Source organism: Strigops habroptila, chromosome 10 (genome assembly GCF_004027225.2).
Source record: "Strigops habroptila isolate Jane chromosome 10, bStrHab1.2.pri, whole genome shotgun sequence".
In the NCBI taxonomy this organism is placed as follows: Eukaryota; Metazoa; Chordata; class Aves; order Psittaciformes; family Psittacidae; genus Strigops; species Strigops habroptila.
This window is the reverse complement of record NC_046359.1, coordinates 18982182-19001301: the sequence shown is the minus strand read 5'-3', so window position 1 is coordinate 19001301 and position 19120 is coordinate 18982182. Positions and strand designations below refer to the sequence as shown.

The 19120-nt window shown below is 33.8% G+C and overlaps 1 protein-coding gene across 8 annotated transcripts in view; it reads left to right on the top strand.

Annotated features, from left to right (window-relative positions):
• Nucleotides 1–19120, top strand: part of CEP170 (centrosomal protein 170) — a 102173-nt gene that overhangs the window by 36967 nt on the left and 46086 nt on the right. For all 8 annotated transcript variants that reach the window (XM_030499420.1, XM_030499419.1, XM_030499418.1 and 5 more), the window contains 6 exons: nt 138–216; nt 838–896; nt 1015–1177; nt 3208–3342; nt 10570–11043; nt 13644–14284. In XM_030499420.1, the coding sequence (XP_030355280.1) occupies nt 138–216; nt 838–896; nt 1015–1177; nt 3208–3342; nt 10570–11043; nt 13644–14284 (1551 nt within the window). The remainder of the gene's footprint in view (nt 1–137; nt 217–837; nt 897–1014; nt 1178–3207; nt 3343–10569; nt 11044–13643; nt 14285–19120) is intronic.

Sequence of the window (19120 nt, the reverse complement as noted above, 5' to 3'; positions counted from 1 at the left end):
TAATATAATTCCCCAGTGAATCACCAGTAGAAAATTTGTGGTGCTAAAACTGTCTTATAAAATTGTTTAAGTGATTTGTCATTTTTATTATTTTGGAATTTAATAGTATCTCTTTCTGTCCTCATTTATTTCTGTAGACATTTGTGAATGATGTGAGGATTCCAGAGCAGACATACATCACTCTGAAGTTAGAAGATAAATTGAGGTTTGGATATGATATCCTTGTCATAAAAATGCGCAGCGTCAGGACACACTTTTCTTTTTAAAAGTATGCTTGTGTCAAGTAAAGGGTCCTTTTACTATTTGAGAAGTAACTTTGAAATACATATTTCTCTTGTTACTACAAAAATGCCTGTATTAGAGAAAACGGTAGGGTCTACAATCTGTAGCTTCATCAGAACTATTGATAAAGTACATTTCATTGTTTCTCACTGCATGAAACCTCAAATTCCAATTCCAGTTTAGAACCTGATAATGTAATTTTTGTGTTGCTAAGAAACATTATTTGAGGCAAATACGTAAATATTTCTATCATATGAGATTGTATGGAAGTGGAAGAGATTACAAGTAATTACTTGGCAAACTACCAAATGGAAAAAGGAAACCCCAAAACTTGTATTATTACAGCAATTAAGGTAGCTACTCTATTTACAGATAGTAAATAATTGTCCATTTGCTTTGATGAGTATGGTTGTACATGCTGAGCCTAACAGTGAAATATTTGTAGAAGAAGCATCACCATTCCAATGACAGAATAGGCTGCAGAACTGTTCCTTTTCTGTAAAATCCTCTTGTGAATTGAGGAATCTTTCCAGTATTTTCCTTAGCATTTCCTACATACTAATCTGTTTACTGTCGTCAGGGGAGAGATGAGAGTCCCTGAAGAAGCACTTAAGGTAACAATGTGCAGATCCAAAATGATGTTCTGTCATTATGTAGTGATTGGTAACATAAGGGTTTTTTCTACTCTTTGAGGATCTTTTTTTTTTTTTTAATTTCTTTAATGTCATATAGCATGAAAAATTCACAAGCCAACTCCAGTTGTCCCAAAAATCTTCAGAGGTGGAAGGATCAAAGCAAACCAGCTCCAAAAGCTCAGAGTCCAAGGTAACAGACTCCACAGCTGAAGTGCACCATAAAACTGCAGAAGCACAGAAATCTGAAGAGAAATCAGTGGGTAAGGTTCATTTTTGCTGCAGAAGCACAAAAACTTGGAAAGGATGTTCATTTGCTTTGGTAGGATGCTTGTGAAATTCTTCAGATAGTAAAAACTCCACATATGTCAAATTTTAAATATACTTTAAGGGTAATTAATAACTTTTATAATTGAATTTCTGGCTTTTTTTTACTATAGCAACCACACGTTAAGAAAACTTGTAAGGGGACATTTCATCAGCATTTATCAGATTTTTGCATTTCTCTTTCCCAAAATCACAAACCTAACTCCCTCCACACTCCCTTGCTTTTTATAACAGGTGGGGGTTTTGTTTGTTTGTTTTATAGGTATTAGCATTCATTGTTAGATGCGTTAGGTTAGAACCTAAGTAAGTGTTCCATTTTGGTTTAAAAATTTGTAGAAACTGTAGCGTTCGTCTTGTTTCTACATCATCTTTCATATTTATGTAATGTGTCATGGTGGCTCTGCCGCTGGGTGTCTTAGGCTTGCTGAAGTTTATTGTTCATCTATAGTGTAAATTACTTTGTTACCTATTACTACGGGGAGATAACCACAAGAATGGGAAAGAAATTGGGTATTGTTGCTTCCGTAATATGGAGCTGAATAGGACTGACTGCTTAGGTCAAGGCTGTACAGTTTTTTTGGGTTTAATCCGTTCTTCTGAAGACACACTTCAAAGAGTTCTCTTCGCCACATATAGGATTCATATATAATTAATTAAACTATTTGTTTTGTTGGCTCATCTAGCATCCTTGTAAGGTACATAAGGCTTACCCATTGCTTCAAGGTTACTATTCAATATGGCTTTTCAGGTCCTCCTAAATTTTGATAAAGTAGAACAATGGAGTTTTTTATCCTCATCTTCCATTTCACTTTTCATTCGTCTCAAAATAATAGTCAAAGTTAACAGTAGAGATGTGTATTTGAGTGCAACTCTCAGAAACTTGTGGGGGATTGATTCCCTGTTGCTGTATATACGCATAGCTGTTTACTTAGCTTGCTAATTCAGAAGCATCAGCCATCAAATTTTTAAAAACAATTTATTATTGACTGAAGTGTAATGCTGTTTTAAAAAAAAGTACTTAGTATCTTCACATCATATTGAAACTTCTGGCATGGCTATAAAATTAGATGTCAACTTTAGAGAGGCAGTGAATAAAACATTGACTAAAAATGTTTAAATTCATGATAGGCAAAGTAACAGACAAGCTACTTAGCTGGATTTGAACAGATCACATTATTTTATATGAAGACTTTTTAAAGTATTTTCAGATCATTCGTATGGTACTAGAATAGCTAAATGTCAGTAGGGTAAAGCATTCTTCCAGAGATCAGGACAAAGCTAATCTAGTCAATTTATCATCACCATAGAAATCTTAATTACCTTGGTAGTTGTTTTTTTATTTCTTATTTGATTTTTATAATTTTATCTTACTTGTTTTTTATAATCGTGTATACAACCATATAAGAAGTAGCATTTTTATTTGTACTGTAATTTACTACTTAAAATAAAATGGTTGTTCTGTGTAATGTTTTTCACAAGGTAACTTTCAGCACTCTGTAGTAGCTGTCAGCAGTTTGGAACCTTGGCAACATCACAAAATTTGATCAGTTTTTCATGCAGTGAGTTCAGATTTCATTGGAAGGTCAATGTGGGTAAAAGTGAGAATCCTCTTACAGAAATAGTGGACAGCTTTTAGGAGTGTACTGCTAAGGTGATGACTTCAAACTGAAATCAGAAAATAATGTTTACAGATATATCAGGGTAACAAAAGAGGTGTAAGCTGCCTTTGCATAAATGTTTGTGCCAAAAGTTTTGATCAGGTCATTAGTAAGCTTTTATATTTAGAACCCAGATCAGTTAGCCAGCTTCCAAGTTTGTTTTGTATTTAGGCAAATGCATGCAGCCAATTCACTGCAGCTGCCATGAGAAACGATCCAAGCAAATGACTTTCTCTTCATGTTATTTTAACCTAAATATCACAACTAAACTGCAAAGTAATTTCTTCTGCTTTCGGCTGATTTTATAGATCTTTCTGCCATGCCTCGTGGGACACCTTTGTATGGACAGCCAGCCTGGTGGGGTGATGATGAAGCTGATGAAAAAAGTGGTTGTAAGCAGGATAGCAAACAGGAAGAAAAAATGCAGGAGGCAGGGGCTTCAGGTAAGTCTGTTGTCTTATTTTTGTGGGCTTTTTCCTCTTTATTAAAGTGCATATATTCTTAACTAGGGATCTAAACAAATATTAACATTTTGAAGTTTCATAGACAGTTTGCATAAATGGAAGACTGTTAAAATTAAGCTAAAGAAATTTATTCTGTGTGAAACTACATTTCCAGAGACCAATTTTACATACAATGTACCATTTTTCTATAATGTATGTAGTATATAATACAATTTGTTGTAATTGTAGAAAATAATGTGATCCGAACTAATGTGTCTTATTTATCAATTTAATTAATATTTGTAATTTTATATGCTTAAACTTAGAGATTGCATAGGGTTGTTTTATCAAAAGAACTTCTGAAAATAAATGGTGCTGTATTTATTTGACTTTTAACTATATAAGGTGATCTATGCTAACATTTTCTCCTGTAGTTTAATAATGATGCATTAGTGGGAATTGCATTTCATAGTTCTTGCAGTAAAGATTTAGATAGTCTGAAGTTAAACTGGTAATGTTTATTTCCCCATAATATAGGTGATTTTTTCAGTTTGCTTGTCTATACACAATATGTATTGCCAAAACTTAAATCTCAATGTCTATAATTAGGCTTCTAAATCTATCATCAGGCATATATAAATAAAGAGACTGCTATTCTAATACACAGAATAACTTACGCAAGTTAGGACAAAATTCAACCATGTTTATGTAGCCATTTAGATATGCAGTTAAGGCTGAATAGTTTTAAGTTTGCAGTTTTTTGAAGTACTGTAACTGAGGTGGGAATTTCTCTCTTCCTGTAGTAGTAGTTGCCTTGGTTATCATGAATCCTGTTTTGCAGGAATTTTAGTAAACGCTAAAACCCTGTAAAATCAAACTAAACTAACACTTGAATGCAATGAAGTCAATGTCTTTGGAGTTAGCTTTTTGTCATAGCCTTTAATGACCTTTTTCATATTAGTCTGAAGTTGTGAGGACTCAGTAAAGTACCTTAAGATTTGGGCTAGTAGAAAGAAAATAGGTGAAAACAAATTGATAGTTTTTGTGCAGTATGAAAGTTTTGTCGCATATAAAAGAACTGCATCATAGTGTAGTACAGTTATAGAACACTTTCGTATTTGGTTGTTTTGGTTGTTTTTTTGGTGAAAAACTTCTTTACTGTACGCAGCATGAGTAGAGTATGCTACTGTGTGCTCCTATGCAGCCTTTTAGCTACAGGTTTAATGTCTCACATTAGTAATCTATAACTCTTCAGTACAAATCTTGTCTAGAAATGTGTTCTTCGAACACTTTTCAGTATTCTTAAGGAATAAAAATGTTGTTTTTAATGGCAATAATAATGAGAGACAATGACTATTAGATGTTGCTCCACTTCATAGCTTCAGTTTCCTCAAACTGGAAGACTAATAAATCTGCAAGAGCGGAAGCACATACTGAACAAAAGCTTATGTGAAATGTTATAGGAGGACACTGCTGGGAAAAAACCAAAACTTGACATTTCTGCAAAACAATTCAATTTAGGAGCATGTGGAACTAAAATCCCTTGTATAGACAAGTGGTTTATTTATCTTGATCACTTAATCTCTGAGTAGACACTAGTTGTATGTTTTACTAGTCTGGGTTTTGAGTGTTGTAGGTATTTTTAGTAGTGTTGGCAGAAAACCTGAGAAGACAGACCAGATAACAGTTGACATTTGCCTCTATGGACACATTTCCTCAGTCTTAGAACACTAACTAAGTTTGTGTAGAAGTGTGGGGAAAAAAAAATATCCTGAATATTTTTGTAGATTTATAAAATAAAGACATAAGCTTTTGGAGCCATTTGGCCTACAGTTCCGTTCCATGGAAACATTAAGTTAATTTTCAACAAGTTAGTATGTATTTTCTTCATGCACTTAGGTTTTGTAACACAGGTTAATATAATGATTGGAAGTCAATATAGCTTTAATGAAAGGAAATTGGAAACTTGAATTGGGAAACAAGACTGTCATGTTTGAATATTTTTTTAAATAAAAATGAACTTTAATAAGAAACATTCAAGATTGATGCAGTTATTTATTCTTTCATGGGCTAAATTATATGAAGTATTTAAAACACTGTTTTGGAACATGTTTCCTAATAGAAACTGCCTAAAGTAAGTGCAGTACAGGTGAATTCATGTATGTAAGTTCTTAAACTTTTTGTTTAGTAACTCAAGTTGATAAAGCCTGATACCATTTTAACGAATTAATCCTATGAAGAATCTGCCTCATGCTTTAATGACTTGGTACAGGATTATTCACTGAATATAAAAGGAGGCATGAATTGTAACAGATGGGGCAAGGTTTAATGAGGAGATTGAAATGTGAGATTTGTTTCTGCTAAGCCAACTACAGACAATTAGTCTTTACAGTCTCAAGTTAATAAGATTATTTTGATGTTACTGTCTTTCTATCACAACAGAAACTCAGTAATGGAAATTATTTGCAAACAGTAGAAAAACCTGGAAAACTTGAAAAAGGAAAAAACCTTTTTGCTTTTTTCGGACATGTGTTGCTCTAACTGAATGATCCATAGATCTAGTAGTCCATGTTAAAATAAACAGTTGCATATACACGTGTGGTGTGACTTTATGCTGCAGCTATTAAATTTATGTTATTGGCAAGTTTACTGGCTGTGTGATTGTTATTACTGCCATGTGTTACACTCACTTCTGAAAAGCAAAAACTGCATTCTCTGCTGATCTCAGTAGTAGTTTAGAATTTTACATCATAAATGCTTTTACCAGAGATCTAAGAAAAGATAAAAGTTTTTAAAAAGGCTTTAAGAATCTAAAATATTTTTCCATTTGACATGAAATATTAGTATCTTATAATTCCAGCATTGTGTAACAGTACATCAGATTAAATGTTCCTTACATTTAAGAAACAGTGTCATTTTAAGGTAAAGCAGGCTGACAGTTATTTTAAAAACACTAGTGTAATCAGTGTGTGTAGGAGATTATACACACATGTTTATTCACTAGTATTACTATTAAAGTTCCTAGAAATTTGTCCTAGAATTTTTCTGAATTTTGGCCTGGAATACATGCAAGTGCTGCATTACAGTTTACGGAACTTTTTAGAGCCATTACAGCAATATATTTAAGTCAGAGTAGTTTTGCAATCTTTTCTTTAACTCCTTTAAACCATGAAGTTGAATGATTTATTATGAGAGGTGGGGATTTCTATGCACTAATATTTTATATTTTTATTTTGAGAGAGCAATTTTTATATTGTTTGGTAAGACAGGTTATGACAACATTGAAAGGCAATACTAGGTGAATGATTACATGTAATTTTTGCAATATTGTCTTAAAATAATGAAAAATGTGCTTCAGCCATAAAGCCAAAAAAGAACCTAAACGGTAAGTGGGAAATAAAAGTAGTAATATGGAGAAAAAGAGAAGGAAAAAAAGAAATTCTGTTAAGCATTCAAAAGCTCTAGCTTCAGCTTCTTTTCATGAAACAAATCATTGCAGAGTACCAAATATAAAACTAACATACAAAAAATACTTTGGGATATTGTATAAATACGATATTTCGGTTGCACCTTATACCTTCTGCAATTAATATTTTACTCCAGGTTTATGGGTATTTTTTTCAAGAAGTGCTTTGTAATTTCCAGATCATTTTCTTTTACAAGTTTTATTCTTAAAAGTGTATTTCTAAGGCAGGAAAAAAAAAAAATCTGAAAAATCTGAAGACTGTACAAAATATTTTCTGAGGTTTCATTCTGTCTTTGCAGATGATATTATGTTCATACATGTAGCCAATTTCTAGCATATCTGATAGATTGTGTTGAATAGCACAAGAACAACTGACATTTCTTGTCCAGGTTGGCAAGTACAGTTTTAAGATTCTGACTATTTGTGTGTATAACTTAAGAAATAAAACTTTAAAAGTGGTAGAAAGTGTTATCAGTTCTGCTAATGTCACAAAGTGAACGTTGCTTTTCTGATGATTGTCTCTGAAGTTATATTTTAGTGAAGAATTTCCCCGAATCTCCATTTGGTTAAGCCTATGATTTCCCAAATATTACATAGTTTCCCTCCTAGCCTCTCCTAGACTCATTATTTCATTAAATCTCACTACACCTGTGTATCAGCTACAGTTCTTTTTTTCCTTTCTTGCCTTGCAGAAACTGCTGCACAGTTGTCTTTTGTAGCTCTAGACCTTTGTGGAATGAGAGCTCCTTCTTTACAGATACACTGGTTCTTTTTCTGCCCCTTTCCTTTCACTTTTGCCAGTTCAGAAGTCAATTCAGTCCCTGCTGAGATTGCAGTTTACAACCTCTCTGTCCCTCTTTCTTCCCAAAACACATTTTCAGTTCCACATAATTGCCTTTTTTTTCTATACAGATATTATTCTTGGTCTGTTTAAAAATTAGAGAGCTGTGATGACCTCTATCTTTGGTATTTTCTTGAGGGTTTTCTCTTCAAGCTCTCTGTATTTAGCCTAATACACGTTTTCCTTCATCAAAAAGCAGATGACTTTTTATAATAGGATTTCAAAGTTAGGCTATTTTATAAATCACTTTTTGAAAGCTATAAGGGCTTGCATTTGGAATTTGGGTGAAAAATTCTGAAGGGTGGTTCAGGATAGGATTTATATTAATTTTTTGTTTCCTCATTACTTATTCTAATCAATTCTGATGTATTTAAGTCTTATAAAAATGCAAGTACGTGAGGCTGAAAATAGTATTTTTCAAATAATTACAATTAACTTCAGGTATATTTCATTGTATAATTTCTAAGATTTTTTTCTAGTGTACTTCAGTTTCCTCTTTTGATTAAACTTATTCTGTCATGATTTAGATTCAAACTATATTATAGCATTTGTTCAATCAAAAATATTAGAATCAAATACCGTGCATATCATTATAGTAGAAACAGTTGATTTCAAATGTTAAATTCGGTGCAGGCATATTTCACAGAAAAGGTTTTTTATGAAGTTGTCTATCAATGCTGACAAGCCAGTGTTACAGATCCCCTTAACCTAACCCTACCATATGTCTGGTGCAGCCTGGCTAGTCATAATTTTCAAATGATGGCGATGAAACAGTTAGTTAATAGTTACTGAAAAATATTGTTTATTGTGTGGCCAGTAGATTGCTTTTGCCTGGCCCAAAAGTAGAAATATTTCTCAAACATACTGTATCAGCCAGTTATCTTTTGAAGGAGCATTGAATACTGTTATCTTGCTTAATTACTGGTTACAGGAATTGCATGAAATTGTGGGCTTGAAGCTCTGAATAGCACCATAGGGAAAAAAATAAGGCACATATGAATTAGCTCCCTGGTGGATTACTCTTTTGTTCAGTGACAGCATTGCGTATTCTGGCTCTAAATTTGATCCTACTAGAGCTTGATCCGTTCCAGGTTGTTAACTGGATGAAACAAAGGGAGAGTGATGGTAGGTTACCTAAAATCTAGTAGCTGCAAACTGTGACTTTGTTTATCACTGTGCATCTTCTGTCTAAATATAGAGGCTTTTTAAATGACCTTTGCATGAGTAAAGTAGATTCATTCTATATTGTTTGTCTGCTAGAAGAAGTGTTTTGGGGAAGTGGACTAAAAAGGCATTCCATTTCCCAGGGAAGGAGTAGTGAGATGCTGTTGTAGTGCCTGAAAACTATCTAGCTGACAATGCAGTGAAAAGCATTAGCTAGGGTATTCTTGGAATGCAACAGCACAATATAAAAACTGTTTGAATTCTGAACATCTTTTGTATTTGCAACAGCTACTTTTAGATAAAATAAAATAGGTGTTACCTGTGTCAGAATTGTATTACTCTGTTGGTATCCACACATGGCAATAATAATGTGTATGATTTTCATTATCACTCCATAACAATATTTCCAGCTATGATGTTGTTGTTTAAATAGTTGTATTTCTGTAACAAATTACCGTCCTTTTTTATTTTTTAATTTTTAACCTTTTCCTAAATCTTCACAAGAAGCATGTGTTTGTGAAGAACAGCATAGGTGCATTATGCCATCCTGCATCCTTTACCCCTTAAACTCCTACCCCCATATAAATGTTTCTGTTGTTACTGTATTGCTTAATAGTTTTGTACACAAATGTTAACCATTGCAGCTGATCTAGTGTGGCTGGTTTTAATGCCAGAATCTATTAATTGAATTCTTATGCCTTTACTTGGCAACCTAAAATGATTTCTTAAACATCCTAATGTGGTTTATTGCAAATCCTGTAGGAACTATTCAGAAATCTTTTGCTGGAATGTAGCTTGCTGTTGCTGCTGACCTCAAGCTCCTGTTGCTTATAGCACATATCTACACCAGATATTTTGGCTAGCTTACCAGTTCATGAAATGCAACCAGAAGGTTTGTGTTCTTAAAGGCACATTGGTAGCTTTGCTGCAACCACAAGGAGCTTTAAACTTCCTTCAGGCTGTACAGTGGGACTTCCAATTACTACCCCGTGCTTTTTCCACATTCTGCTTCCTTTACCCAGTTACAGCATGGTTTGGTAACATTCTGCATGCTTTCAGCTATTGTTACTTTTTCTGTTCATCTACAAGTTATGGAAACAAGTAAAAATGAAAGCAGATGACAGTAGGATTTATCTTGATTCTTTCATTTTTATCTTTTGTAGAAATATAGAGTGCTTGAATTCCAAAACACTTTCCAAAGTACTTTTCTAGTGCTTATCAGTAATAAAGTTTTCAATCCAGAATTACTGTTTATCTTGTGTTAATGTGTGAATTATCTTTCCAAATAATTTTACCAAAGTTATACTAGCTATCCACTGCAGGAGATGGAAGCCAGATCATTAGTACTTGTTTGGGGGACACCTTGATTTGGTAGTTCCCAATAGATTGGAACTCCAGTAATGATCATCTCAACTGTTTCTGTAATGTAACTTAACCTGTTTTCCATGTGTTAATAACTCAGCTGACATTTACATCATCTAAAAATACTTGGAATGCAAATTTCTTTTGACAAATTCTAGGTGAGCTGTTTGCCACTTTACACTCCTTACAGCCAAAGCTTATGCTGTCTTTTCAATAATACTTTTTATATGTAATTCTGGACTTATTTTTCTGAAATGACACTGCTCAGTCTTTTCCACAATCTTACTGTTTATTCCAGAAATTACTCAAGTGGCCTTTACAGGAGTTCGGAAACTTCTTGAAGAACCTGAAGTTCCCAAGTATTGTGAAATCTATTTTTTATTTTTCTTATTAGGATCCAGCACAGATGCTAAGCAAGCTGAGGAGCAACCTGCAGCTGCAAGTGAAGAACTTTATCCTTTCTGTAGGGAGCCAAGTTATTTTGAAATCCCTACAAAAGAATTCCAGCCACCTTCACAGGTAGCAGAGAGCACTATTCATGAAATTCCAACAAAAGACACCCAAAGCTCCCATGCATCAGGTGCAGGGCATGCTTCCTTTACCATTGAATTTGATGACAACACTCCTGGAAAAGTGACAATCAAAGATCACGTGACAAAATTCACATCAGAACAGCGTCACAAGTCAAAAAAGCCTTCCTCCAGCGGGCAGGACCTGCCTGGGCTTCAAACAGTGATGATGGCTGCAGAGAGCAAAGTAGCAGATTGGCTAGCACAGAACAATCCTCCTAGAATGATATGGGAACCAACAGAGGAGGATTCCAAAAGTATTAAAAGTGATGTTCCAGTGTACTTGAAGAGACTGAAAGGTAAAGTGAATAATTCCAGCTATGCTTATTTCTGAAAGCAGTGGTTCCTCAACAGCATCCAGTGAGTGGATCCCTGAGCCCCTGAGGAGTTCAATTGAAACCACAGATACTCCACATAAATGCAAGGATCTGTGCTGGGAAATTCTACTGCGGTATTAAATCTTGAAAATAGGATAGGAAAGGAAATCCTAAATCATCTTAAAATAAGTATACTAACTGGAGATATTCTAGTTTAGCTAAAAATCTCAGGTGTATTTAAAGCATTGGTCTTGAAAGGGAAAAGGAAGAAACCCAAATCTTAGTTAAATTTTATATATTTCACTTTTTCTTATGCATTACTTTAAAAATTGCTTTTTAGAATCAAAGCTGTGAAGTTCAATTTATGCTTCTAGCAACTCTTCCAATAGCATATGTTCTGTGAATATTCATGTGCTCTAAAAATATAATTTATGGCAAAGAATACATCATATAGATATTCTGCTTAAGTGTATCATGTATGATGGAGTCAGGTTTGAGTCGGAAATCTGAAATACATCAAGAGGTTCAATTTTTATAATAAGCTTGCAGAAGATGGTATTTATAAGAACGCTGCTATTGAATGGAGTTTCAGGTGATTATACATGTTCACTTACTGCAGACAGTGACACTTCAAATAAAATTAAATGTTAAACATGATAAGTTTGCTTTCTTTTGGATGCGGCTTAGCAGAATAGAGAAGAAAGTAGTTTTGATGTTAAGATGAAGACATGACATTCAAATTTTCAGGATGAAAACTCCTGAAGAACTTTTTCAAGTCTCTTGTTTTCTGTACTTAATTTCAGCAGGTTAACCCTGCAATTCCCATTTTTCTTGGTTCTGCAACATTGTCATGTCTAGCTTTTAAACCAGTTGTGACTGGGTGCAACATGCCTTGTCTTACTGATCACAAGTCTACTTTTTAAAGCTGACTTTTCTAAATAAAGCTAAAAAAATTATTTTGAAAACAGAATTATATCAATGTGATAGCATTATGATAATAGTGTAATATGTCTTCTAGAGTATGTTACAGAGTATTCTTTGGTCCTCATGATACTGTATTATATTTATGAATTTTCTTTAAAATATTAGCCATGTCACTTTGATAAATAGGAAGGGCTTTGTGTACAAATTCTTCACCTTTTCCTGGCAGAAACTCCTCAAAGTTTGATAAAATTTTATCTGAAAGAGGTGTAAATTATATGGTTCATATGGCCATAAAAAATATCTGATTTTTTAAATTTTCTGTGATCTGTTTGTATTCTCACTCATTACTTGTACTTTTTCAAATCATAAAGGTAGAGAATATAAGTAGCCACTTTGAAAGTTTGAATAAGGAAAAAAAAAAAACCCCTTTGTGTTTTTTCTCCTAGTCTTTTCCTTACGGTATCTTGTACTGAAGTCACACAGCTAAAATTATGTCATACGACTAACTGTGGTATTGATATTAATTGTTATTATGTGGAAGTATGTGAACCACCACATCATTTTCTCAGGCACTGTACAAATAAGTAGAAATCAGGAATGTAAGCTGGGATTTCAGTTGTATATTCAGTGCTGTTAGTCCAGTAAATTTCCCAGTATATGATTACTGTTTAACTTAATAGTAGATGCATATCCTAACTATGTAAGTGAGAAAACCTTAAAAAAGGCTATCCTCTTGAGAATATAAAAATAATTTTTTCATTCTATGTATGCATGAGCAAGACTTGATGCAAAAGATTTCAAAGAAGGTAAAACAGTTCCTTCCCAAGAGTTGACCTAAAACTTAAAAGTGTAGCCACTTTCATTGTACATGAAGCTACTATGTGTTAAATGTGACTAACTGTGTATGAATATCCAGCCTTCCATGCATTTTCAGGTATCATTACAAATTATAGGCATATATATGATTTATTAAATACATAGTCCTTATTCATAGATCTCAAAGTAGTTTGTGGAATGAATAAGTAATAACCATTTTACATGCATACATCAGATGCTGAGGGGAGTGAATGATGGAAAAAACTCATTGTACTTGGAAAGAGTAATAAAGAATTCATTCCAATTTTCAGTAGACATTTCTCATGATAGACTGTTGTAAATGTGTGAGGACTCCAACAATATAAACTGTGTTTCTCAGTGGGTATTTTCAGCTGCTGGAAGGACTATTTTAGGGTTTTCTTCTTCCTCGTAACGCTGCCTATAAGGTTTCGGTAGTCATTTATAATCACTTGGCTGTGTAACAAAATTAATATGATTTGGAAACATACTATAGTACAGCTGGTAAAATACTGGCTTTTGTGACTCACTGATAAGTATTCACAGATGAGAATATCGGTGAAAAGGTAATTCAAATGTACTGCTGTAGCTGATCAACTTACAAAGTGATTCGTTGTTTGACTCATAGCAAGTTGAATGCAGTAGCAGGAGTTGTACAAAATTTGCAGAGACAGGTACTGAAAGCTATTGGAGTCTAAACAGAAAACCAGTTTGAAATTATTTCTTTCTTAGTTTACCAGTTTCTTTTGTATGCGTTGGGTTGGGGGGTTGTTTCTTTGTTTGATTGATTGATTGTGCTACATATTCTTTTGCTTTGCTTATAGGAAATAAGCATGATGATGGTACACAAAGTGATTCAGAAAATGCTGGTGCACATCGGCATTACAGTAAGAGGGCAGCACTTGAAGAACACTTAAGGCATCATCACACAGAGCTGAAGAAGTCACATCAGAAAGTCCATTCCTCAGAAAAGCAGCAAGAGCAAGCTGGTTTGAGTCAGACTGCCTTTATGATTGAGTTTTTTGATGAAGACCATCCTCGAAAGAGACGGTCTTATTCTTTTTCTCAGAATGTAGGAGGCCTGTGCCCAGAATCGCCATCTCCAGCACCTCATGTGCGAGCTGAAAGAGTGAAACCTACATCAGGAGAGAAACCAGTCCCTTCATCTGTGCAAGCTGGCTCATCGCATCACAGAGCAGTACATGGTGTTCATGCAAAACTTCTAAAACAAAAATCTGAAGAACCCTCATTACCTGTCCTACAGGCTGCATTGTTAAGGAGTTCAGGAAGCCTTGGGCATAGGCCTAGCCAGAACCAGGAGATGGACAAAAAGTTGAAAAGCCAGCATATTTCTGCTGCTACTGAGAAAGACAATGAGGATGACCAGAGTGACAAAGGTACTTACACTATTGAGTTGGAAAATCCCAATTCTGAAGAAATGGAAGCCCGTAAAATGATTGACAAGGTGAGAAACCTAAAATGTATACTGTTGTTAAAGTGGTATATGATGTGTGGGCAACAGTCTACCACTTCAGTTCTACTTGAAGGTGCTGCAAGAATACAAGTTTTTAAGCCAGTCTATAATGATGAAAAATGGAATGTCATAAAAGCAGCAGCAGGCATTTGGCTGAAAAATATTCCTATTTGAAACTGCTGTTCTTTCAGTTTGGTAGTTTTAGTGTGTTTTCAAAATATTTAAGTACTGTAAGAATACTAGACAACAGAATTCAAATAACTGGTATTTTTATAAGAGTTGTTAGAGTTGAATTTTTATGTCCCTGTAGAATACTCACCTGCTCTTAAAATCCTATGGTCTCTGTAGTTTTCAGTATATAAACTGGTTCCATCCAAATTATTGTCTAGAAATAGATTGCAAATATTTTCTATACCTTTAAAAAAAAGTATATTCAGTAACAGTAACTTCAATTTCAGCATCCATTATAAATGGTAAGTATAAGAATATTTTCATTTTCCAGAAATGTTTATATGATAGTAAGTCATTTTCCTAGTTTGACAGTGGGTATATGCTTCATTAGGCTTAGGAATCTTACAATGATCAAGTAACTTTTGCTTCTTAGTAACAATACAGATAACAATATAAATAACAATATAAGTCATATTTGCAGTTAAATCACTGCAAATAACTCTTTGGATTCAACAGGAAGATATGAGTAAGAGAAGCTACCTTTCATTATTTGGCTTAACTGACTCTCGAAAAGGATTTTTTTTTTTCCCTGTTGTTTTTTCCTAAACAATCCATTGTTTTAGAATGCTGGCATTCACTTCTAAGCATTTCTTCTTACCAATTTAACAGGAAATTAATCACTTAATTGTTATGAAATTATCTAAGGATTGATTTTGTATGTTTAAAACTTTTTCAGAGCTCAACAAATACATTAATACATTTAGAATGAATTCTGGATAAATGTTGAAAATATTTTTTGAAAGACAAGCTAGTTTCACTGGATTAATTTCATAGAAAAATGCTGACATAATGGGGCAATGGGAAATTTTACTACAGATGGTTTTATTTTGTAAAAGGTGTTTGTGGAGCATTTAAGGGGGGGTGGGATTAAATAAAGAGAATGTCCTCAATAAAATAATGAAGACTGTGGTTTCACCTCTTACGGATTCTGTAAAGGAGACTTCTGACTTCTTTGAGTCAAGTCAGTATTCAAAGAGCTTCTTAGAACTATTATTAAGTATTCCAGATGAAGCAAGTGAATATTAAAGAACATAATTGCTTTGACTTAGTGACTACAAATATTTACATTTAATTCTTAAATTATAAATTTTCAATTAAATTGCATCAGAAAATGTGCAAATCCTGGTTTTGTTAAGTCTAGTTGTGCAACAGGGTTTATTTGGAAACCAGAAAAATAATAACATTTGGAAATAAACAATTTATATACTTTATAAGAATGTCAATACTGTCTAATGTTTATTAAGATTTCAAATTACTTGAAGTCTTTAATGTCTGGTCAGGACATCCACAGTCTGAGTTTTTTTTGAAACAAGTTTCTGCTGTTACAGGAGAGATTCAGGAACAGGAGGTGAATGTAAACATTAGGAATGGTAATAAAGTATTGGTTAATATTCTTAGTGTATAATATCATAAATACCCCTTACTGCTAGCCTAGAAAGTGTCACCACTAGAAGTTAAATATTTACTAGGAAGTAAAGCAGAGATGTTTTTTATTTGAGGTCTTTTGTATCTTTTCACTTAGTATCTGTACTGAAGTGTTAATGAACAGTATATTTTTACACCCAGTTCAAAGAGTCCTGCTGCACAATTCATATTTGATTTGGTAGTATGAAAGAAGTGCAACATTTTTATGAAGTGCAGAAAAACAGCCAGTGAAGAAAATCAAAACCAAGTGGAAGCCAAGATTTCTTCCTCTGGCTCAGTTCAGTTTTGCTTCCGTCCTGTTTTAAATTTCTAATGCTGTGGATTTTGTTACTTTGCTAAAGGTAGATAAATGAGGAATTAAGACAAGGACTTATGTTAGCCTGTTGACTGTTGTACACTTTTCTGAGGATTTAAGAGAATTATTGGTATACACTGTATCAATAATTCCAGTATAACATCTTTTTTTTTGTTGGCAAGTCAGTCCTTTTTCTGAGCAGTTATGATGCCTGCTCAATTGAGTCTCATTTAACACAATTTACTGAGTCACAAGATTAACTGAAATTCAAGTATTGAACTTTTTCGGGTTGGAGTGAAAATGCACTACAGTTACCAAGGATAACTTTCTAAAGCATTTGCACAAATAATGCAGACTTGTCAGTAACAATTTACACTAGAGTGGTGCTAAGATCCATGACTGGTTTACCTGAAGAATTTTCTATGGAATAAAATACTTCTGGGTTTGAGTATTTTTTTCCCTTTTACTGGAGGCAAGAGTGAGAATGACCAAAATGTCCAAAGATTACTTTCAGTGTGACTCATTCACTTGGGAAGCCTCAGCATTAGACTCTCCTGTAGGCAGAGTCTACTCTTTTCTCTAGAAGGGAACATCAGAACAAACCACAAATGCAAGAGTGGCATTAACTTGTCAAAAATCAAGGCGTGATTAATACTGCTTCTTTGGGGTAAGAATCTGAGAAAGACATGCAGGAAATCAAAATTGAAATTCTCAAAAAAATGGAAAAAACCGGCTACCTACAGAATTTTAAAAAGGGAGGGAAAGAGTTTAATGTTGAGCTATATTATTCCTTTCAAAAGTACCTTTATTGCTTAATCTAGCATTTTATTAAAGATTCTAGACTCAAGGAAAATAGATACTTACGTGAAAAGATTTTAAAAATCCAGAAAGGATGCTCTCCTGCTTATTCAACATTCTGATTTCATTTAGATTGCTAAGAATCCATTTCTTCCTCTGCTACTCTTTCAGTCTCTTAAGAAAAAAAGTATTGCCTCTAAAGCAGAAAAGGAGTAGAATAACAAACATCATATTATATTTTTCTTGACCATTGCAAAGCCTGGCTTTTGAAAAGAGAATGTGTTTTTTTGTTTTTGCTTGAGCAAATTTCATTTCATGATCCTTCTGAATGGAAATATTTGTCAAGAGTTCCCATTGTAGAGAAAGTGGTTATAATTTGGAAACAGTTGCAATCTTCAGCTGTTACCCAGGCTAGCTCCCTTCTCTCCTTAGGCAATTAACTGGAGAGAATGGTATCTCCGCAATATTCCTGTGCTTACCTGGGTTATCTGCATAGGTCCAGCTGTGCATTTTACAAGTAATGCCAACCCATGCACACAAACTCCATCCTGTATTATAGACATTTTCTCTGAAATGCTCATTTTATTTTTTAGTAACTTGACATTATGACTATTTCTTTCAAATCCTGTTGGTTTTTTGATATATAGAGACTGAGTGAATACTATCAGTATTACTGGTTTGGAAATGTGTTGTACCTTTCCCTCTTCTGTCACTAATTTACTTGCATTTTCTTTCCATATGGTCCTTTCCTTATGGTCTGTCACCTTTGATTTACAAAATATAAACTCTAAGCAAGATCGATGCTGCTCCTCACGAACTCATGTTTTTTGTGTCTTAATGTTCTTACTTAAACAGAGAACACTTGAAAAATATCAATAAACCTTGCCTCCTAAAAGTCCTTTCATTAGTTAATGGTTTTCTGTTCAGGTGTACAAATGTCACTTAAATTCATAAAGAAGTATGAATTGGTTCGTAGGCTAACAGATTTTGAGAACAAATATGTGAATAATGTGAAAGAAAGTTATGATTGGATAATAGCTGCTGGCTCTCTATACTTGTTGAGCTCTTTTTAAAATTACCACTGAGAGCAATTTTATCAATGTGTAAAGAAGAAAAGCTGCTCTTACATACTACAAAGACTACCTTGAACATACCAGCCATCCAATATTCTTTACTCAAATAACTTCAGAAAGCCACAACTCATTCTAGTAGAATAATACTCCAGTTGTTGCAGCTAATGGCTAAGTACAAAATATAACAAATTCAGGATCTTGATTTGATTTAGAATATGTTTTCAGTGTTACTTTTAACACATAAAATACACAGGTAAATGGGGCACAGTCATACAATTTTTTTTTTCCCCCACATCCTGCCCTTTAGACAGGTTCAGTGTTTTCTTCTGTTAACACTTAGAAATTTCTCTTTAATTTACACAAAGTTGTACATTTTCTGGTTTAGATTTTTTAAAATAAATAAAATTTGTTCTATTGAAAGGAAGTTCTTCTCAGCAGTCATAGAGTAGAACAAAATCTTCCTAGGCCACAGAAAAGGTAGGTCTGTCAGTGGGTTGAAGAATTCAAAATGATGTTTTTGCAGTTTGTCTTCCTGTTTGTTGATATAAAAAGGTCAAATTATCACGCTAATGAGTTTTTGGGTTTGTTTTTGGTTGGGTTTTTTTTTTTAATAAAACCAAATACTACCTGTAATAAATTTTAATAAATTGGTGTGCAAATAATTCTGAATGTTTTTGGAGGCTATTGCAATAAATAAAAAGCAACTCAATGAGTTTTTTGCAAGTTCAGGGATTTTCTTGGGGGGGGGGTCCTTTTTTTGTTTGTTTTATGTAGGTTTTTTCATTGTTTTTCAGCCAATTTCATTTCAGGATATTTCTGAATGGAAATACTTTGTAGAAATTACTCTAGCAGAGTTAAACTGTTCCATGCATGTGTGGGAAGGAAAGGAACAGAATAGAGGCTATACGTATATTTCAGTTCTCATCAGCCTAGCTAACCAGGGAATCTAGAATGTAACGGCAGCTCATACGCATATGGAGGCATTGGGCTTAGGTATTTCTTTGG